The sequence below is a fragment of the Corylus avellana genome, chromosome ca3, assembly GCF_901000735.1.
Source record: "Corylus avellana chromosome ca3, CavTom2PMs-1.0".
In the NCBI taxonomy this organism is placed as follows: Eukaryota; Viridiplantae; Streptophyta; class Magnoliopsida; order Fagales; family Betulaceae; genus Corylus; species Corylus avellana.
Window position 1 is genome coordinate 39,343,542 of NC_081543.1, and position 22,134 is coordinate 39,365,675.

Here is a 22,134-nt window from a genome sequence, read left to right on the forward strand (position 1 = left end):
CTTAAAACACATAACGTCAACTGACATGAAATGAATTTAAAGAGTAACATAACTCGTTAAATAAAGAATCGCAATCTTGAGCCATTTGATTGAAATACGACGCTCAATACAAATTCGACGATTCAAGGGGAAAATAATTTGTTATGGCATGGCTTAGCAAATTTGAGAGTAGTGCATTAATCTCCTACACGGAATGTCCGGTTGATTTTAGCACCAGATCCTCTCTTGTTCGTGCATGTAACCTGGATATATAGTACCATCTTGCAAATTGTCGCTCTTCACATTCGGTCCAAATGAAACCATCATGAGGGAAATTGAAGACTACCCCTGTCAAACAATTTCAAATGAAGGAGAGGAGAGGGTGGAGGATCATAGAATGGGCATTCACATCATGTAAAACAGTTCATCTCCGCTCCTCCAGTTCTTTGAAATTGCCCATGGCATTCGAATATTTATTCATCAATACCTCTTTGAAGCCCAAAATAATTATGTAAACAAATTAACATGCTATGGATTAAACAGCTGGGGGGACGGAAACAAAACGCATCACCCTAAATGGAGTCTGGCGGCAATCAAATCCGCCATCATGACCACCGGTATATACGTGTTAAATTACTGCTTATTCTAAAAGCTTAAGCTAACTGAAAGATTGATAAAGTTAATATTCTATTTCTTTTGTGTTAATTTCCAGCGAAAACCCGAGGTAATAACATGAAACCAATCACGTGGAATCCAATTCCAAAGCGACGCCATTAGAGTACGGCGCAGGACATGTGCATCCAAACAACGCAACGGACCTCGGACTGATTTATGATCTGACTATCGTCGATTATTACTTGAACTACTTATGTTCTCATGGCTACAGCCACACTCGATGGTCCAACTATTTCAGAAAGCCGGGCATTTGCGTGTCCTAAGTTTTTCAGCACCAGAGACTTCAACTACCCTTCAATCACAGTCTCTAATCTGCATGCAACCCCGGTGACTGTAATTACTAGAACGGTGACTAACGTCGGTTCTTATTTGCACGCGTCGTACGTAGAGTGTGTGAAGCAACCTGCGGGAGTTTTGGTCTCGGTTGAACCGACAAAATTGATGTTCAATGTAGTCAGAGAAAAGCAGAGCTTCAAGGTTATTTTGAAGGCCAAGACAGCAACGACTAATCTTACGGTGTTTGTGTTTGAAGCATTGGCCGGAGTGGTCAGATGGGCAGCACTTCGTGAGGAGTCCCGTTACAATGAGCTCTTTTCAAAAGTGAATGTATTTCAATTTATTGTTTGACCATTTGCCCATTTGCCCATTTGCTAGATCCTCCTGTAATTATAATATTTCTAGTCCTCTTTTTCTCTGTGTATCCCAAACACCAACCATTGACAACAAAAATGGCAAGCTTGTTTTTTTTTTTTTAATTTTCCTAAGAAACTGTCTCAAGCTTAGTTTTATATATATGTCTTATTCTTACATTGAAATGATCACATACTCAGAAACAAATTAAATACCCCAACTCGCCTACCATACAGATCACTAAAAGTAGTCCACGTGCTATTAAAAGCTAGAAAATACCTAAAAATATTACTCAAGATAATTCATAAGAAGTACTAAAAGAAAAAAAAAAAGTACAAAAAAGTGCCACAACAACAACAAAATGCATTGCAACCTTGCTTTAATCTTCGATTAAGTGGCCTTAGTTCATCTTCAACCTGAGGCAAATGTATTGGGCGTACGTTGTGGCTGTGATTAACCCAAAAGAAACTATCATACAGAGTACTAGTCCCAAAATAAACAGTAATGAGCCAATTTCATCCAAATAACCAAATTCATAGAGAGTTCAAGTACTAGCCTTATGCAAGATACTTCCTTTAACTCATGATTTTGAAAAAATGGGTCTAAGGAAAATAAGATCACCACTTAAACACATGGGCTATCATCAATTTACTTTCGATTTAATTATTTTCATAAATTTCAACTTACTCTCTCCCATGGATACCACACTTCAAAAGCCAAAAATTTTGCATAACACTTTCCACATTTTATCATCAAAGAAACAGAGAGTCTATAAGCTTCAAACAGAGATTCAAAACAAAATACCCCAACTCGCCTAAATACCCATACAGATCACTAAAACAATAATCTGACAAATACCTATGCACTCTCCATAATCTGTAAGTGTAACTTAATTAATGAGGATTTGAGTGTTTAAGTTTACTACGGCACGAGTGCTGATGCTCTCTCTCTCTCTCTCTCTCTCCCTCCCTCTCCCTCTCCCTCTCCCTCTCCCCTTTTTCCCCCCTATTTCTTACTAGTGTTCATATGCATTATTCACAGCCCGACAGATAGCTTCTTGATGCCTCTTTTGTAAGGGGTTGGCAATTTTGATACGACCTGCGAACTTGACACGAACACGACACGAAATAACATGTATTGGGTTTGGCTTTATCGAGTTCAGGTCTTAATCTAGTCACCTAATTAAGACCTAATTACTATTCGTGTATGGCGGGTCGATCCATTTACTGTTCAGGTCTGGCGGTTACTATTTAGGTACCCGCCATACCCGTTTTAAAAAAAAAAATGTAAAAAAAATCCTAATGATGATGATGGAGTTTTGTTTCTTTTTTCTTTATTATGTTGTAAATATGCTGATCTAGGCCTCTTATTTTTTATCATGAATGTGTGGATTTGGATTGTGAGGATATAAAATAGGCATATATTGAGCTTGTATTACATTGCAATGATCCTAAGCCACATGATATATACTGAATTGGCTATGTTACCCTGTATCATAAGATGAGTACGCATTAGACACATCTAAGTGATACCCAAAAAGAATAGACAAAATTAGGCTCTGCATATTTTTTGTTTTTGTTTTTGTTTTTTTTTTGTTTTTTCTTTCTATTTCTATTCCTGCATATTTGCTTAACATAGCCCAGATCATCGTACTACACACTTGAGGTCATCAAGAATTTGAATGGGTGAACACTCTGTCGTATATTGAATGTGCACACTAAGACTATATAATATAAGTGATTAAAAATTAACAATGTTATTGGTATTATTATTACATTTTTTTTTTAGGGTTTAGGGCTTTTTAAACCGGTTGGGTTGTGTCTGGTTACCTACTAAGAACACAGGTCATGTCAGGTTGTGTCAACCCGATATGATCCGGTTATTTTAAATAGGTTAAATGAGTTATGTCCAGTTACCCGACTATTTTCCGTGTTATAATTGTGTCACACCCACCGACCCGTTTAGCTAAACGGGTCGTGTTCATGTATAGGTTAATTGGGTCGCTAGTCTTTACAAGTCGTAACCGGGTCGTGTCGGGTACCTATTTTGCCAACCCTGAAGGTGCCCAGTTCCAAAAGGAAAGTCACAAATACGACGAAAACACGGGTCTTTTGTGCCCCAAATCAACCGTTTTCTTACCTTAAAACTCCCTAAAACACCTGAATGACTTGCAGCGAATCTACTACCATTCCTTAGATATTGACTCAATAAGGGTTAGAATATGAAATTTGTCCTACGCATTGAAGAACTAGAAAGCTTTCACATAGACTTTTGAATATATTATTGTAAAGGTTTTATCTACCTTTTTAGCAGAGAACAAGTTGGTCCAAATGGTGTTAGTGGTCACATTTGCATAGAAACCCTTGTCAACCATCATCTGGAAATATTTCACTGCCCATGATGTCTCATTATGTTGCAAGAAGCCTTGGATAATTATGTTATATGTGAAATGGTCAGGTGAATAACTGTTCTTGTTCATTTTCTCAAATAACTCCCTCGCCTCATTCAGTAGTCCCTCTTTGCAAAACCCACTGATCATTATATTGTAAGTCCGAACATTAGGTTGCAAGCCTTTCATAGGAAGACTACTAAACATTTCTCTTGCAATGGTAAGTTTTCCAGCATTACACAGATCATCAATCAAGTTGTTATAAAAGAATATGTTATGGGCGAATTTGAAAGTACTGCATTCTCCTACACGGAATGTCCGGTTGATTTTAGCACCAGATCCTCTCTTGTTCATGTAACCTGGATAGTACCATCTTTCAAATGGCACTTTCTCAACCAAACACAGCCCAATCTCCTCTGCCAACTCTACTATCTCCCACTTACTGAAAGGGTAAGCCGTCTTGTGGGTAATGTGAACTTCTCCATTCTTTGTCAGCATGTGATTTGCATTACTCAAGAAACCCCTAACCAACGTCCGGTGAATTCTGAAAAAGAACAAAAAAAAAAAAAAAAACATGATTCCTACTTGTTTTCCGGTGAAGTCAGATAATTAAGTGCCCGGCCATTATCATAAACTTTTTCAAAACATTAAAGACAAAAGGTAAAAAAAAATAAAAGAATAGAAAAGCTTACTCAATTTGGCGCTTCTCAGTTTCCCACCCAATGAAACCAGCATGAGGGAAATTGAAGACTATCCTGTCGAACAATTTCGAACGAAGTTGAGGGTGTCGGTACATAGTATGGGCATCCACATGATGTAAAACAGTGCATCTCCGCTGCTTCAGTTCTTCCAAATTGGCCATGATCACATTCGGATACGCATTCGTCAATACCTCTTTGGCATACATGTCGAACAGATCCCAGTTAGAAACAAGTAAGTCCAAAAATTATGTGACATAAATTATAGCTAGGGAGGACAGGGATGGTGATACCTTTGGAATCAAAAGAGGTGGCAATCATGTTCTCAGCAGTGCCAAATGCTTTTGCCAAGCATACAGCAAAAGAGAAATTCCCCTCACCCACAAGCAGTATTTTATGAGAGCTGCTATAATGCTCTATCCATTTTTCTTCATTACACTTGCACACAACCATTTGATTCTCTTTAACCTTAAAAAACTTCAAACTTCTAGTGTTTGATATATATAGGAGTCGCAGGAACTCTTGCAGGAGCCATGCTTCCCGTACGCGTTTGATTGAATGAGCAAATATTGGAATCGATCGACAACATAATCACCCACTCAATTCCAAAGAAATTCAAGTTTGGAAGGCTTCCATGCAATTATCCATTGGCCTCCTCGTTTTCTTTCCCTATGGACCCAGTTAAAGTTTGTTTACCGACGTTTGTTGTTCATGGTGCTTGCCTGATCTTTGAATTCTTGGTTGGGCCCTTTTTGTTGATTTGTTGTTTCTGGCTTTTTGTTTACCTATCAAGAGAGGAAGAGAAAGAGAGACGAAAAAAGAAACAATGTGTAAACGAGTGGTATTAATTGAGATAATAGAACCTTTAGAATTATTTTATATTTTCTCTTTTGGCATAATGTTTGATTAGTATTAAACATTTGGCCGTGATAGAAAAGTAAAACTTGCATAGCCTTTTGCTTTTGCTTTCCTTTTTTGATGCGGTTGTGAAAGGTGTTTGGCCGGAATCAAAGAGCCTTTAGTGACGATGAAGTGGGGCGGAATCTGTTAACATGACGCCAAAGATGGATTTCACTCTTTAATCTTTATGACATAGACGAGTTGGTACAGCAAAGTTTAAGGATGATTTGTTGAGATAAAATAATTATAGAATCAAAATAACATAATAGAAAATAACAACCAATTACATTTGACACAAAAATTTAAATGGTTCAATTTAACAAGCTTATATATACTAATAGAGATTATCTAAAAAAAATACATTAACAAAAAGTGAAGTATAAAGAGTAATACAAATATACCACTCAAACTCAAAAATTTCAATACTCCCAAGCTCACAAAAAATAAAAAATAGAAATTTTCTCTTAATTCCCTAAACCTTGCTGTCTTTTCTCTCAAAAAGGACTGTTGTTTTGCTCTCTTTCTCCTTATTTTTCTTTACGAAGCTGCCGTCTCTCACTTTCTCAGAATGACCGAATGGCAAACTTTCCTATATATATAGAAAAGTTGGTGCTTCACTGTGAAGGAAATGAAAACTTCACCGAGAAGCATTCTAAGAAGAGACAAAAACACCTCATGGCAACCAATAAAAAATAGCATAGACTGGAGCCCACGGTCAGAGACTTGAGAAAATCAAGTCACCTACTCTACATGATTAACGTCATATCATAATGCGGAAAAGCAGCGAAGGAGAAAGAGAGAAGAAAAAAGAAACAATGTGTAAACGAGTGGTATTAATTGAGATAATAGAACCTTTAGAATTATTTTATATTTTCTCTTTTGGCATAATGTTTGATTAGTATTAAACATTTGGCCGTGATAGAAAAGTAAATCTTGCTTAGCCTTTTGCTTTTGCTTTCCTTTTAAACACCTCATGGCAATCAATAAAAAATGGCATAGACTGGGGCCCATGGTCAGAGACTTGAGAAAATCAAGTCACCTACTCTACATGATTAACGGCGTATCATAATGCGGAAAAGCAGCGAAGGAACTTACGAGGATATGGGGGAATTTTACTTTAACGGAAGAGGAGAACGTAGGGGTCTGTGCATGCCTAGTGGGATGCATAAAAGGGTAGGAGCTAGCAGATCAAAATGGAGGGAGGCTTTTAGTTTTCGGTTCACCATTATGAAGGTTTGGAAACCTGCAGAGACCAAAATCATATTCCACCCTGTACAGTGGGCAGGGGTGTCTCACACCTTACTCTAGAAGTTGACCGCAGAAGTTATTGACCATTTTTTACTAATATTGCCAATTTCCTGTACTAGCAACATTTTACATCGAATTTGAAACTTATGTTGTTTGAAGTAGTCACTTTAATGTTTGGTGCTCTTCGTTTAGTAGAAAGCAATGCTAATCTTCATACCATTCAATACACTCATTTTCATATGAATTAACATGGCATACGTGTTTTAAATGGTTTAACTTTTCTTTTGTTTTTTTAAGTGGCTAACACGAAAAAGTCATTTAAAACACATCACGTCAACTAATATGAAATGAGTTTGAAGAGTTATACAACTTGTTAATAGAGAATCACAACCTTGAGCCATTTGATTAAAATACGACGCTCAATATAAATTCGTTTATTCAAGGGGAAAATAATTTGTTATGGCATGGCTTAGCGAATTTGAAAGTACTGCATTCTCCTACACGGAATGTCCGGTTGATTTTAGCACCAGATCCTCTCTTGTTCATGTAACCTGGATAGTACCATCTTTCAAATGGCACTTTCTCAACCAAAAACAGCCCAATCTCCTCTGCCAACTCCTCTATCTCCCACTTTCTGAAAGGGTAAGCCGTCTTGTGGGTAATGTGAACTTCTCCATTCTCTGTCACCATGTGATTTGCATTACTCAAGAACCCGCTAATCACCTTCCGGTGAAGTCTGAAAAAAAAAAATATATAAACATGATTCCTAGCTACTTGTTTTGCTGTCTTGAAGAAAAAGAAGAAGAAGAGAAAAAAGCTTACTCAATTTGGCGCTCTTCACATTCAGTCCAAATGAAACCAGCATGAGGGAAATTGAAGACTATCCTGTCGAACAATTTCAAATGAAGGAGAGGGTGTAGGATCATAGAATGGGCATTCACATCATGTAAAACAGTGCATCTCCGCTCCTCCAATTCTTTCAAATTGCTCATGGCATTCGAATATTTACTCATCAATACCTCTTTGAATTAGCCCAAAATCATGTAAACAAATTAACATACTATATGCATTAATTAAATGTATAAGAAGAGTAAATGAAAGAATGTTGTGACAGGTAATTGCACCCAACTGATACCTTTGGAATCAAAAGAGGTGGCAATCATGTTCTCAGCAGTGCCAAATTCTTTTGCTAAGCATGCAGCAAAAGAGAAATCTCCCTCACCCACCAGAAGTATTTTATGAGAGCTGCTATAATGCTCTATCCATTTCTCCGCTCCATTATCATCTGCACTACTACACTCACCCATTTGATTCTCTTTGAAGTTAAAAATTTTCAAATTTCTTCTGTAGCTAGCTGTTAACATCTTCATATATGTGTGGGATATATAGGATTTGCAGTACTCTTGGAGCAGCTAGCAAATGCTTCCCGTTGGATTGAATGAGCATTTGAATCAACAATAAATAATATATATGCTACTAGCTATCATTAAAATCACCCACTCATTTCCGAAGAAATTCAAGTTCAAAGGCTTTCAATTTCCATGCATTTATGTGGTGAGGTCTCCTAGTACTCCTCGATCGCTTGCTTTCCCTATGGGCCCATTAATGTTTGTTTACCGACGTTTATTGTTCATGGTGCCTGTTTGAATTCTTGGTTGGGCCCTTTTTGTGCATTTGTTGTCTCTGTCTCTTTGTTTATCTAGCACGAGAGGAAGAAAAAGAACATGGTAAATGGTATGTTTTGTTGACTTCCTTCTTGTGGCAACTTGTTACAGCTTATTCACAACCATATAACATAGAAATTAGAAAGGTCAAATTATAGGATTCGGCTTACATCCATTTGTTGCCTCTGGGGGCATCCCATCTTACTAATAATAATGAAGGGCTTTGAACTGGACTTTCTCCATAGAACCTATAAGGTAGATGGACCACCCCAGGTGATTCAGGGTGGCGGATCGGAGTCGCCTTTGGAGGTGATCAATGACCACCCCTATTCTTTTTTTTTTTTGTTTTTAAGTTCAAGTTTCTTTAGAGTATTTTCATCAATATTTTATGTCTAAAAAACAAGTGTTATGCATGCGATTGGGATGAACTGACCTAACAAAAGGTATGATTTTGCCAATAATTTATAGTAGTTTAAGGTAATTGAGTGTGATAATGATACTTTCACATGTAAATAAATGCTAGTCAAATGAAGTTCAAAGGTAATTAACCATTTAATTATTTTATATATAAAGGATTGAAATCCCTTCTAATTACTCAAAATTAAAAATTTTTATGTCACAAAAGCGTAGCCCTTCATTTTAAATCTAGTGCCAAGACACCCTCGAATTATATTTTCTTTTATGAGTAACTCTTTATCAAACTGACTGTTTATATTTTCTCTTATTAATTATTATGGTACAATTTTTGATTAATGTTGAACATCAGACAGTGGTAGGCCCCCCAAAACGTAAATCTTGCGTAGCCTTGTTGTGGTTTTGCTTTCCTTTTGTGTACTATATTCATATGTGCCCCACGGTTCCTTTGTCCATTGCTATCATGTTGTCATTTTTAAGCATCTCAACCTTTTTTTGTGGTTGTGTAAGGTGTTTGGCTGGAAAGCTTTAGTGTAGAAATGGTATAGAAATGACCAAAGGCGAGAAAATTAGAGTTGCTGAAGAATATCTCAAATAAATGGAGTAAAACACTAATCAGGAAAGGAATTAACATTGTTGATGGCCAAGATAATAGAGCCAGGATAATTGAAGGCAACATGTACTTCACCAACATTTACATATCCATCAAAGCATGCTTTTTTGAGTTGTCATCTACCCCTCCATGAATTTTTTGTAAGATTTCATTTGTTTCAGAAGGTCCCAAAAAGGTTGAGAATTACGCCATTCAAATCCATGGCCCTGTTTGCCAATGGTCCTGAGCTGGTACTGTAACAGGACCGATACTGTAGTACTTTTTTTGGGTATATGTGTGATTAGTTTTAGTGAAAATGTTTTATTGGGAAAAGTGAAAAAATATATTTTATATGAAAAAATATAAAAAATTTGTTTTGTGGTATTTTTTTATTTGAATAATAATAAAAAAATTATTGATGTGGTATAAAAAGTAGAGATATTAAGATTAATTTTGAAGTGAATTTTTTTTTTTTTGGGATTGAGGTCGGTCTCGATACAGTACCAGCCCAAGGCCATTGGCAAACAGTAAACCATTTCTACTTCTCAAACTGAGAAAGGACCATCAAAAACACTACTCCACCAAACTTTGCCAAGCCAAACATGCATCAAAAATATTTTTGAAGAAACTATTTTTCCATTGAAAATATTTTCTGACAAATAAAAAATATACTTGCATCAAAACAAACTAACTAAGCCAAAGTCTCATTTTGGGCATCAAGCCACATGTCTCGATCTAACCACAGAATCATTAAAAAAATAAATAAATAAATAAAAACACAAAATAAAGAAATAAATTATTGTCAAAAAAATTATCTTTTTTTTTTTGAATGCTTGTAGGACTAGATCCATATCTATAATTGCATGGGACATCAATCCTTTCAAATTACAGAAGATAAATTGACCTTTATCTCCAATAATTGAGAGATAATTCGTGCTTCACCCAAATAAAATCTTAAAATTTTCCCATCTTTTTAATATAACATAATCATGATTTTTCGATCATTTTCCAATGACTTCCATGCAGAGTATAACATAAGATCCAAAATCATATCCCCTGGATATTGAAGCAATCCTTTTTCAACTTTCACCATGTGAGATATTATCCACAGATCTAAATATACATACCTATATTACCATAAATAAACACACACACACAGATACATAGTCAGTACAGTTCTGTAAAGAGCACCGAGTGATATCAGTGTATCTATAAATAAACACACACACATATATATATATAGTGATGTCAGCATATATATATATATATACACAAAAGCCATATAGACTGGGATAGACGTACATGCAGAAGCGTAAATAAAACATACAGAAAAATCATGCAGAATTTCAGAGGTGGAGAAGGTGAGGAGAGGGAGGGACAATCGGAAACCTATGGCATGGGCGGAGTAGGGAAGACAGACAAACAAAACTTTTCTTTTTGTAACAACATCAACGAGCAAACAAAGCACATGGGTTTGTCTTCCCCACTCGCCCATGCCACAACCTTCCGAAAACCCTAGCTCCCTCTCCATGCTCTCCCATCATCACAACCAACGCAGCCGCCACTGCATATTGCTTCTTACGGACTGCATATCCATCGCTGCCCACTATATAGGGAGGTTTCTCAGCCCTAGTTCCGTCTTTGGCCGTTGGATTAAAGAATCTCCTTTTAGGTAAACTTTCATCTCGTCCGTTCCTTTCTTTGTCAAGTTCCCACCTACTTTTTGCTAATGGTCCACGTGTTGCGCATTTGATTTAATTATTATGGCGGAAGACGTACCCATCAAACTATTACTCAATTGATAATGTTCGTCTAAACTTTTAATTTTAACAATATCTTTTAAATTACCAAAACAATGTCAATATTCCCCTCAAGGCCAGCAAACAAAAAAAAAAAAATACTCCTATATATTTCTCAATAAGACAAAAATATCCTTATAAATTCAAAAACAATTTTAAAAAAATTCAGTTTTTTTTTTTAAACGAAAATTTTAATTAATTTTTTAAAAATCGATTTTTTTTTTTTAAAACGGAATTTTTACTTAAAAATCGAAATTTTTATTTTTTACTTATAAAAATGAATTTTTTATATTTTTAAATTTGGACATCAACTTTTTTTTTTTTTTTTTAAGAAGTTTTAGTATTTTTTGTTTTTATTTTATTAAGTATAGTTTTGTCATTGAGAAACATCCACAATATTTTGATAATTTTGAGAAATATTGTCACAATTAAAAATTTGAGAGTCAATTAGGTAGTAATTTAAGGAGAGAATGTTAACTTTCTCTTCATTATTATTATTCTCTTGGGCTGACTACGGGACAGCGTGGACCGGCCCACTAGGAAGCCCAATATCTAGGTGGGAACTTATACACAAGACAAGCCCTTCCACAACGAATAAAATCAAACCCTAAACCTTAAACCTCTCTCTTTCCCTGCTGAGTCTCTCTTCCACGGTATACAAAGAGACGCGGCCATAACCACATAAGGTACTTCTCTGCTGGGTATTCCTTTGCGATTTCTCTGGGATTAAGCTAATAACTTTAATTCTTTCGTCCCTGTTTTTAGCTGTAAAGGTTTGGTCTTTCATAAATCTAACCGGGTTTTGAAGGTGCCCTTTTTTATCGTGTATAATTTTATTTTATTTTTTCTGGGTATTTTCTTTTTTTCATTGGGATGTAGATTTCGGTCGTTGTTTGTTGGTGCCAATTTGCTAAGGAAAATAATTCTTCTCAAACCCCGGGATTCATTTTTATCCAGGAAATATTTTCATTATTCCCGCGAAACAAACACAGCGTGTGGGAATTTGATGGGTTAATTGGAAGCTTCAGTTCAATATGATAGATATTAACTCGATATGCTTTGTGCAATGTTTTTTTTTTTTTTTTCTGTCATAGTTAGCAATTTAGTGGTGCTTGTGAAATTTAAGTTCTTTTTTTGTGAACAATAATTTTTTTTTTTTTTTCGACTGTTTGAGTTTGCAAAATTATATTTCACTGTGACGTTAATAATGGTGGATAAGCCTTCGTTTTTAGTCTTGTTAGCGATGGGACAAACATGATGAGTAATCTTTGTTATTTTGAATGTTGTGGACCAGCGATATAATGAAATTTAAAGAGAGAGAGTGTAGCATGAATGAGTAGGTTTGTGGATTTATTCGGTGGTATCCCGATGCATAAATGCTGCTTAAAGTTATAGCTTAGGCTTCATTTAGATGGAATTGGGGAAAAAGATTCGTCTGTGCTGTTGAATTAGGCCAATGTAATCAAGATATGAGTTTGTACCACAGAGAACTTCCTAAGAGCTTTTTTGACCGAGGGGTTACTCGAGTTTACCATCACACCAATCAGAGATTAGATAAAATAAATCAAGATATTGTTCTGAATTCTTGTTATGTTAATTCTTTTCCTGTGAATAGTGGATGAATCATAATTTTGTACTGCTACAACTACTCGAATGCTTTTATCCAGTTCATGTTGCAGTTGTAAATCAAAACTTTTGTCAATTTTTTATAGGTTGGAACTTAGCATAATCAGAAAATGCAGTCCAACGAAGTTTCCACTTCCATGGATGTTGAAGGAGTTCCACCTGAGACAAGTTCTAAATCTGGATCTTTGCTGCCAAAGCCACTGTTTGAGCCTTTGACGGCTCATGAGATGTCTGATGGCCGAGTTCAGTTTCGAAAGGTCAATGTTCCACCGCATCGGTATTCACCTCTCAAGAAAGCTTGGATGGAAATCTACACTCCAATATATGACCAGATGAAGATTGACGTCCGAATGAATCTCAAGGCTCGTAGGGTTGAATTAAAGACCAGATCTGACACGCCCGACGTTAGCAACCTACAGAAGTGTGCAGATTTTGTCCATGCATTCATGCTAGGTTTTGATGTCATAGATGCCATTGCCCTTTTGCGTTTGGATGAGCTCTATGTAGAATCTTTCGAGGTTAAGGATGTTAAAACGCTTCGAGGAGAGCACTTGTCTCGTGCCGTAGGAAGACTGTCCGGTAAGGGTGGTAAAACGAAGTTTACAATTGAAAATGCTACAAAGACAAGGATCGTGATTGCTGACACCAAGATTCACATATTAGGGTCCTATAGGAACATTAGAGTCGCAAGGGATTCTCTTTGCAGCCTTATTTTAGGGTCCCCTGCCGGGAAAGTATACTCAAAACTAAGATCAGTTTCTGCTAGACTGGCAGAAGATTTTTGAAAATGTTTGATCCTTCATATTTGTGATTCTGTGGAACGCTCTCCTGAGTTATGGATTTTCGGTACTTCATTATAGTATGCTGCGCATGATTGTAATTTGGTATCAATTTTTTATGATATGATGTTTTGTGTCGACTTTGATAAGACTACCATTACAATGTTCACATTCATTAGTATGTGTGCTTCGTTATCTTCGAATTCCTGTCATGATAGATTTCTTTAGTTTGTGCTGGTGGATACTAATGTGCAACAGCTTGTGCAGTTATCCCTTTGAAGAAGCAGTGTTTATTCCAACAAATAATGAAAGTAGACTTGTTCCATCAAATAATGAGTACGTTTTCTCAAGTTTTTCAAATTCAATTCCGTTTATTGGTTTTTTTTAACAAGTATATCGAAGAAGAATTACAACCAAAAATAACAAAAAATGGTTGGGCAACCCAACAATAAGTCCAAAAACAAACATAATCAACAAAAATAAAAAAGAGAATGATGTAGCCTTATGCGTTCTTGACACAAATACGAGGAAAATTGGCCACCAATAAAGGCGGTTAAACAGGGCACAAATAAAGACATAACCATCACGAGACGCTTCAACTCTATCTAAACCCCATAGCAGGGATGTAAATAAGGGCACAACTTTCAAGATACCATTCAACCCTACCTAAACGCATATTGGGTAACAACTAAAAACAACAAAGTTACAGGGGAAATAAAAAAGCAGTAAAAAAAACCCATAAAGCAGCAACACCGACGGAGGAAGAACAGCACGTGCAAGCCACTCGCCGGCGCGTGGTCTTGAGACCAACAACAACAGAGGGGAGGAACGAAGATGCCACATGCGGCATAGGGCTATCCACGTAACAAAGCGTGTGAGACACACCTGAGAGTAAAATCTACTTGCGGGCACGTGTTGATTGAACAAAGATGAGGCTGGTAGCAACGAAAAGGGGAGAGATCTAGGAGCACGGCTACACAGTAGAGTAGTGCATGTGATGGTGGACTTTCCTTAAGTTAATAAATCTGTTTTTGCAAAAACCAAATCCAAAAGCTTTAAAAAAGATGCTAGAGGACCCTATAGGGCTAAACCATGAAAAAAAAAATAAATAAATAAATAAAATGGAAAGAGGAGAAGAAGCAAATTCTTTGGATAGATTGCAAAAGACGATAGATAGAACCTCAAAACAAATGAGTTGAAACTCAAATGAAACAGGTAGGGCCTAAAAAGGGAAGGCAGATAGAGAAAGAGGAGAGTAGGAAGGGAGGGAAGCAAAAAAAAAGAAAATCGTTTCCCTCCTCTCTCATAGGCACAATGTTGAAGGCTTCTTTGTGTTTGGGGTTTAGGAAAATTAATATTTAATACAGCATCTTTTTTGCTTTTGACTTGTGCTGCTTAAGGCTCGCATTCATTGATTGCTTATTTGTCAGTTTAGATAATTGTTTTGTTTTAAGTGATCATAAAACGTCATACATATATATATATATATAATGAATCTATTGTTCATTTGTGCTTAGAGAGAAGATTGTTGATTACCGTTTTCTTTCTGTGCCTCTATAGATCAGATTCTTCCCTGACCCGGTTTTTGTTTTTTTTTTGGTTGTCAAAAATTTACACACAGAAAAAGCCATATATGGTCAGTTTTAAACGCTATATATTGCAAACTAATAATAATAATAACAAAATCAAAACCAAAATCCAAGGGAACCACACCATGTCTAGTAGCTCAAATTAGTTTTACTTTCTATTTGAATTGAACCACTCATTTGTGGGTTCAAATAGCTTAAATGAATGCTATCAGGTGCACCGTTTTCTAATTTGTTAATTTGTAATCGTAGTTAAACTACAAATAAGCAAATTAATTCACACAACAAATGAAGTATAAAAATGATGGTTATCTTCAACCCCCGAATAGAAACCCCGCTGCCTGCTCTTCATTACCCTCGAATAATTTAAGGGCTTGTATCACTGGCTCTCTTCCAAACCCTAGTTCAACAAGCTTTGCCACTTTGGCTTCAAAATCAGATCCCTGCAGCCATATATAACACGTGAAATCTTTAGAGCATATTAATTACAAAACATTGTTCATTAATCAAGGTAAACAATAAGACCAGAAGATCGACAAGGTCAACTATCAACATGATGGCAAACCGAGCCAACATTCTCACATTGACTGTTGCAGTGATGAACCACTGAAAACAATTCTACATATAGCACAGGCTAAATTCCTACAAGGAAGATAACAGAAAGCTGAAACAATTCCTGACAGCAAATTTACCTGGGACGCATCACCGCGAGACCCTCCTGTAAACCAAGGAAGACAAACAAAAGATTATGACTAACATTGTCTGGCAAAAAACAAATGCAGAATCAAGTCTCCTATAGCGAATAAACCCGTGACTGACCAGAAGATTGACCTCCTAATGGGACATTAACACTCCTCTCTACTGTTCCTGATGTCACCTGAAGAATAACAAGAAAAAAAAACAAGCATTACAAAGGGCAAAATGGTTTGTACTCATTGCCAATATACGTAACCAAATATACACAGAAAAAAGAAAAGAAAATAACACATGCACAGCAAATCCTTAAATCATTAGCAGGCACCACTTCCATTCACAGTAATGACATTTGCCTAGTAGATCACATAGATACAGCTAGCATATAGGCTTTTCAAGCCCACCTTCAAGGACATTGGTTGCTCAGCCGAAAAGGAAAATGGCCAGCATCTCCAAGCATGGGCTTATGTTAACCAATGCCAACCAAAGAAATCCTAGCCCCAAGAATAAGGAAGGAATTTGTTTAGATAAGCATGACTTTCAAACAGACCAATAATTTCCATCTGATTGTATGCTACAATGGAAGAACTAGGAGGGGTTGAAGAGCCAAGAAATTATTTAGGAAATATATGTCCAAGATCGAGAGCCTTCCTTTACTCCATCATACAAAACATACTTATGAACAAAACTGATGTGGGGTTGTATTAAAAAGATAAGTTCCTGAACTAAAAAGTCCTTCAGGGGTACTTTGTGAAATTCACTCATTATTCAACTTATGTAAATTACCGCAAAAGGAGAAAAAATATAGCCAATTTCAGCTTCTCTTCTAGAATATATTCACTCTTGCACACAGGCAAGAAGCAACTGCTTTTAAAAGCTTTGCCATCCTTAAACGGAATGCATTAACCCAGATTACTGACCCTTATAGTTCTACAGGTTATTTGCAAAATTGAATTTCCATTAAATGTTTTACTGTTTAATAAAACAGAATTTATCAACGAGCACATTGATTTTAATCATCAGTCAAAAGAACGTCATCAAGAAAAGTTTCTCTAGAAAAAGCATATGATTAAAAGTCAGACTTACTGGGGCTTCTGAGCTGGATGCTTGCTTGGAGTACCTTTCTTCATCAAGAAAACGTGATGGGATGTCTTTTTCTGAAAATAAAGCATACTTTAATTTTTTTTCTTTTTTGAGTTGCAAATAAAGAAATTGAATCATAACTGCAGAACTTGGTTGTTAAGCAATCAAGTACAAGCAGAGATTAGAAGACCAACCTTGCAAGAATGGTACAGAAACTTCTCCACCACCAACTCTCAAAACATTGTCCTTTAAATCTATAATGCACTGTGGAGATTGGCTAAGTCAGAAAAGGATAACAAATCTGGATAACCTCATTAATTAGAACCAAGAAATGGACAAGTATTAGATAGTACACCAAGAATGCTACCTGGTGCTTACGGATCATATCCAGCCCAAAGAGGAATTCCATATTGGGAGAATCCAGTACAGTAAATGAGCAAGGGTAAAATATACTGCCGATCTACAGCAAGAAAGAAGTACACAGCATTAAGCTTGATTAAGAGATTACATTGTTAAGGAAAAGTCTGACACTAATAACGTTATTTCCCAAGAGATTGCACTAGAATCAATCCCCAATCAAACCCTTAAATATTTGTGCTCCGGTTGAATGAGAGACTGCAAAGTACAGAGGTAATTGAATGTACAAAAGCAAATGAAGACACATAGGAACAAGCACATGCACATCAGTACATGCACACACAGAAGCGGGGAAAAAGAGACAGAGAGATAGAGGCCTCCTAGTACCCAGAATGCAATGCATGTCAAATATTCTTAATCAGTGTTTCAGATGATACATGAAGGAAAAAGAAAATACAGATTTATCAAGATAAAATGGCATTGAATTTGATTTCTCATGTAAGCAGCACCAAAATTAAGCAGTGCAAAATTATTACTAGAAGATAACAGGATATATCACCTTGATTGGAGCTACATGAATACGACCCAATATCTCTGACTGACCAACCCCATGAGCAATGCCCTTATAACGTTGATCTAAAAGCCTCAACAATCTAGAGGACAACATGGCCACAAAAACATAAGAACAGGCTTTCTCATTTCAAACACTTCTCATGCTATAAATTCTACTTCTAATAAAGAGAACTTTAGGAAAAATGTTCAATCAACAAAATCGTCCCCTCTAAATGAGAAAGGGGGGGAATTTTTGAACAATAGGTAAACTGGTAAAAGATAAACAGTAAACCTCCTGTCTCCCTTATGCAAGCCATTATCTATTAGGCAACATGCCAAACACCACCACTTGAGTTTGATTGGCCCTTGAATTGCTAATATAAACCAGTATATATTACTATGAGAGAGAAACGTGTGGATATAAATGCACACACAAATGTGAATTACACACATATCTATATGAGTGGATATTAATGTCTAAATGTATATGCCCTTAATATTCAAGTTGCAACCTGAAACCTGCTTGCATCACCAGACACTATGTAAAGTAAAGGTGCTTATATATGAATCCACGTGTGTAAATTGCATGCCTACCACAATAGGTATAATAGTTTATTCCCACGTCTACATCTTTTGATATTCGATTTACTTTAACCATGTAAAGTAACTTGTATAGTGAGAAATGATATCACAACTTTCAGTGTAAAGCAAATAACAGGCAATCAGATATAAAACAGCACATACCCACAACGCTCAGCACAGCTTTTCGATATTATTGTTGATTGGGCTCCACTGTCAACAAATGCCTGAAACATAGTGAAAATAAGTTTGCAGGCAAAGTATTTGCTTAGTTCCCAATAAACAGAAGGGTAGAACTAACAAGACAATATAACGGGGGATGCATAATTCACAATGACTCTGACGTTAATACAATGCATATCAGATGCCTGCATAATCTCATTTAAATGCGTCTGAATGAGTTCATTCTAAGCTCTTTCAGCATCAAGTTACCTTCAATGGGACACCATTAACCTCCATGTCAACATACAACATAACCTGAAGAGTTGCATAAGAAACTTTGAAATTAATACCAAAATAAACAAAATAAAAGTCGGGGGATTAGGGTGTTTGGGGGTGGATTATGGAGGTTGAAGATGATACATACCACTCTTGCAAATGCTTCAGGGTTATGTTCCAGGGCAGCTTGCCAGTTTTCATCAATTCCTTTCTGCAAAGAATTTAGAAATACTGTCAAAAGTAGTAATGTATCGGCTATTTTTCTGTAAACAAACACATAATAAGATAATATTGATTTTATGAGTACATTACAAGTACAATTATTATATAAAAAAGGATATATACCACATGTATTAAAGGAGTAAAGAAATTACAGAGTTGCGAGCAATGAATCAATTAATGTAAATATCAAAGAACAGGCTTTTATGCTAATATTATGAATCAATATTGAAAGCGTTATTTTAAAGAAAGGGAAAAGTCCACACACCCCCACCCCCCAAATTCAATTTTAAACAAGACCAAACCTATGATCCACCCCAGCCCCAGCAATCTAGTTGAACCCCTGAGCCAAGTCTTCAGGGAGAGAAAAACTTTTTATCAAATTATCACTGGTGAAGCTGCACATATGACAGAGAATGAACACTGACCTGGCGAATGGCGGCTTCGATTTTCTTTTGTGCTTCAACGTCAAAAGGATCTGCATAAAGAAGGGCCTATATCGCACAATAACAAGGACATATCAATCAGCTTCTCCATCAAATATTGCCACCCAATAAAATTAATCATGTAAAATTTTCAAAGCTTGTTAGTAGTTGCTGTTAAAATAAATTAATCATGTAAGAACTTCAAAGATTGCCACTTAACTACCTCTGAACAATAAACTGTAATTACATAAAAACAGATAACCACAAAGGCTGACTGGAGCGGTACTTAAATGTAATAACAATTTAACCAATGTGACATAACCTATGAAGCCAAAGGAAGAAGAAGAGTTAAAGCCAACATGCAACTTACAAGCTCCTCTTCTTGTTGGTGTCGTAATTCAGATTTTTGTCTATGACGCTGTCGTAAAAGGTCTTGCAGTCTATTGAGATCATTTCCTAGAATAACTTGAGCTAATTCTGGATCAGCCTATAAATTCGATATAAGAGATAGATTGTTAGAAACTCACTAGTTAATAATATAAATCATACAATTAAGAAAAAGTTTCAATGATTGAAAAATACTGAATAAGTAATTAATATTTTCACATTTGAGTTTACATCAACTGCTACCCACAGCATTTCCAAAAAAGAATCAAGTTCAAAGCAATTTCCAAAACCATGTCTCTGATAGGTTTCAATTCCTATTAGGAAATTTTGACAGCAATCCATGCGCTGGATTCTTTTTTTTTAAAAAGAAATAAGAGGACTATGAGTTGAAGAACAAATAATATTAGAACCAAGCTAGGACTTAAGCTTACGGAGTTTGTCTGATTGCGGATTTTTTTCTTAACAGAAAGAAACTATTTACATGCTGCAAAGCCCATCAAAAAAGCAAAGAATAACTTTGAAGAAAAAGACCACTGTTTTACCTGAAACAACTGAGCCATAACATTAGAGTCGCTTCGAATGTGCTGCTGGAAAGCTCCAGGGTTCACAGCAGACCCATCTGGGTTGAAGCTCAAATTATTGGTAGGTGCACTGAAATAAATTCAAATTGTGAGAGTTAAATAGAATTAACCTTTAGATTCTGATTCAATACATTACCGTAATTGGATACAAGTAACCCAATAAAAAAAAAAAATGCAAAACTTAACCATAAGATAAAAGTAAAGTGATTTACACAAGATGTCAAAAAACTAAGCCACAACTAAAATGCCATCCTATTGCGCTTCATGAGATACAATTTCTCTGTTACATCAGATTTAAAAAGTCCACATAGAATAAGTTAACTTTCTCAGAAAATAATATCAATCTAACATCTTTTCTAATGACAGTAGAGTAATTTTCAGCCTGGTTTGCTGATAATCAGCTCTACAAAATCTTGGATTCCCATATTTCTCAAAATCATAGGAAGAAATCTAATAGCTCAGATCATTACAAACGGCCAACATGGATGAGGACCATGAGATGTTGTTGAGCTGCTAAATCTTAGAAACAAAGCTAATCTATTTTAAATTGTATAAAATGACGAAAAGGTCGGTTTCCCCAACATTAAAGCCTCACACAGCAATGTAATTCAAAAATGAAAAAAAAATATATATATAGACCTGGATGCAACATTGGGGATCATCATCACCAAGTCTTCATCTTTTACACCTAATGCACTTAATTTCTCAGAATTCCTCATCTCCTTTCCATTATACAGCAGCTGCTGTTGCTGAAGCGGCACACTTGTCTGCTCATTAGCACCATCAAATCAAATCTAAACATTAATAAACATAAACTATACACTCAGAAAAATAAGTAACCAGCTGACTGCATACATACCACACACAAACACACATATTATAATTTCAAATTTTCAGATTGCGTTTATAATTCAATTATGTTAAACTTGGCTGAGTAGTGGAAGATCTAAAACCCAAAATCTCAATCTATTTCCCATAGAAACCAAGCAGAGGCATAACACCCAATAAAGAAATAAATAACAAAAAGATAACACATCAAATAGATCTCACCTCCACTTCAAGCAAAGCCTTCACGTTTTCAACCTGTTGCGACAAACCCAAATGTAAAAAATTAAGAAAAATAAAAATATCAATTCATCAATTCGTGTGTATTTGCGCGCGCGCACACACACATACGTGTATGCACACATGCAACGAAGACAGGGTTTAGAAGAGTTACAGATTCGTGAGGATCGACGTCGAGGGTAATGATTTGTTCGTCTGCTGTCATTACAGTGATCTTCATCTTCTTATCTTCTCTCTTAATCTGATTGGATCTCTTTTCTCTCTGTGAGCGAGCCTTCGTCTCTTTCTTCTCAGTTTGTTGTGCTTTTGTAATTTGGACCAAACAAATGGCTTTGTGGTTTCTTAGTGCACGAGGTTTTTGTTGTCGCTGTTGAAATAGGAACCCAGTTCCCCAGATAGATTATAGATAGATCGGACTCCTTCTCAGTCAAGTTGTTCTGTCCAATATCTAAAAATATTTCTTATCAAATTCTAATATATATATATATATATATATATTGCCTTCGACTTTAAATTATTAAAATTTTACCATATTGAAGTATTGGATTACCGAATGGCCCATTGGGCTAGCCTGTTGTAATTCTTTTAGGCATGGGCAGTAACAGAGCCCACACCATTGGCTCTCATCTACTAGTCCAAGTTCGTTGGGTCTCGAGAGGTCCAAAGCCCGTTGAATCTCCGGACACCGACGGGATCCGATCCATGTCAAACCATCCCCGAAAAGGTATGTTGTGTGCCCACATGGGAGCGAAAAAGTAGAGAATGTTCGATCACTC

At 36.1% G+C, this 22,134-nt stretch overlaps 4 protein-coding genes across 4 annotated transcripts; 1 reads left to right on the forward strand and 3 right to left on the reverse strand.

Annotated features, from left to right (window-relative positions):
- Positions 1–3,526: 3,526 nt before the first annotated feature.
- On the reverse strand, positions 3,527–5,480 carry LOC132176479 (uncharacterized protein At4g26485-like). Its single transcript, XM_059588703.1, has 3 exons — positions 4,665–5,480; positions 4,366–4,567; positions 3,527–4,217 (listed from the first exon to the last, which is right to left on the reverse strand). The coding sequence occupies exons 1-3, from the start codon at positions 4,822–4,824 to the stop codon at positions 3,533–3,535; spliced, it is 1,047 nt and encodes a 348-aa protein (XP_059444686.1). The 5' UTR covers positions 4,825–5,480; the 3' UTR covers positions 3,527–3,532.
- Positions 5,481–6,957: 1,477 nt separating this feature from the next.
- Positions 6,958–7,841, reverse strand: LOC132174630 (uncharacterized protein At4g26485-like). The gene is made up of 3 exons (XM_059586260.1): positions 7,655–7,841; positions 7,342–7,540; positions 6,958–7,255 (listed from the first exon to the last, which is right to left on the reverse strand). The coding sequence occupies exons 1-3, from the start codon at positions 7,824–7,826 to the stop codon at positions 6,958–6,960; spliced, it is 669 nt and encodes a 222-aa protein (XP_059442243.1). The 5' UTR covers positions 7,827–7,841.
- A 3,747-nt stretch (positions 7,842–11,588) lies between these two features.
- Positions 11,589–13,533, forward strand: LOC132174910 (uncharacterized). Its single transcript, XM_059586660.1, has 2 exons — positions 11,589–11,674; positions 12,701–13,533. The coding sequence occupies exon 2, from the start codon at positions 12,725–12,727 to the stop codon at positions 13,397–13,399; it is 675 nt and encodes a 224-aa protein (XP_059442643.1). The 5' UTR covers positions 11,589–11,674; positions 12,701–12,724; the 3' UTR covers positions 13,400–13,533.
- Positions 13,534–15,112: 1,579 nt separating this feature from the next.
- LOC132176183 (protein DNA-DAMAGE INDUCIBLE 1) lies at positions 15,113–21,790 on the reverse strand. The gene is made up of 16 exons (XM_059588320.1): positions 21,513–21,790; positions 21,344–21,376; positions 20,933–21,060; positions 20,255–20,363; positions 19,696–19,812; positions 19,329–19,394; positions 18,830–18,892; positions 18,676–18,720; positions 18,409–18,470; positions 17,672–17,765; positions 17,123–17,215; positions 16,950–17,019; positions 16,759–16,829; positions 15,799–15,856; positions 15,672–15,697; positions 15,113–15,422 (listed from the first exon to the last, which is right to left on the reverse strand). The coding sequence occupies exons 1-16, from the start codon at positions 21,576–21,578 to the stop codon at positions 15,294–15,296; spliced, it is 1,230 nt and encodes a 409-aa protein (XP_059444303.1). The 5' UTR covers positions 21,579–21,790; the 3' UTR covers positions 15,113–15,293.
- Between the last annotated feature and the right edge of the window lie 344 nt (positions 21,791–22,134).

Coding starts and splice junctions, on each gene's coding strand:
- LOC132174910 (XM_059586660.1), top strand. CDS start 12,725: ATGCAGTCCAACGAAGTTTCCACTTCCATGGATGTTGAAGGAGTTCCA.
- LOC132174630 (XM_059586260.1), bottom strand. CDS start 7,826: ATGGGTGAGTGTAGTAGTGCAGATGATAATGGAGCGGAGAAATGGATA. Junction 7,541..7,654: donor CACCTCTTTTGATTCCAAAG/GTATCAGTTGGG, acceptor GCTAATTCAAAG/AGGTATTGATGAGTAAATAT. Junction 7,256..7,341: donor TGTGAAGAGCGCCAAATTGA/GTAAGCTTTTTT, acceptor TTTTTTTTTCAG/ACTTCACCGGAAGGTGATTA.
- LOC132176183 (XM_059588320.1), bottom strand. CDS start 21,578: ATGAAGATCACTGTAATGACAGCAGACGAACAAATCATTACCCTCGAC. Junction 19,395..19,695: donor ACCAACAAGAAGAGGAGCTT/GTAAGTTGCATG, acceptor TGTGCGATATAG/GCCCTTCTTTATGCAGATCC. Junction 15,857..16,758: donor CATCCAGCTCAGAAGCCCCA/GTAAGTCTGACT, acceptor GTTATTCTTCAG/GTGACATCAGGAACAGTAGA.
- LOC132176479 (XM_059588703.1), bottom strand. CDS start 4,824: ATGGTTGTGTGCAAGTGTAATGAAGAAAAATGGATAGAGCATTATAGC. Junction 4,568..4,664: donor CACCTCTTTTGATTCCAAAG/GTATCACCATCC, acceptor TGTATGCCAAAG/AGGTATTGACGAATGCGTAT. Junction 4,218..4,365: donor ACTGAGAAGCGCCAAATTGA/GTAAGCTTTTCT, acceptor GTTCTTTTTCAG/AATTCACCGGACGTTGGTTA.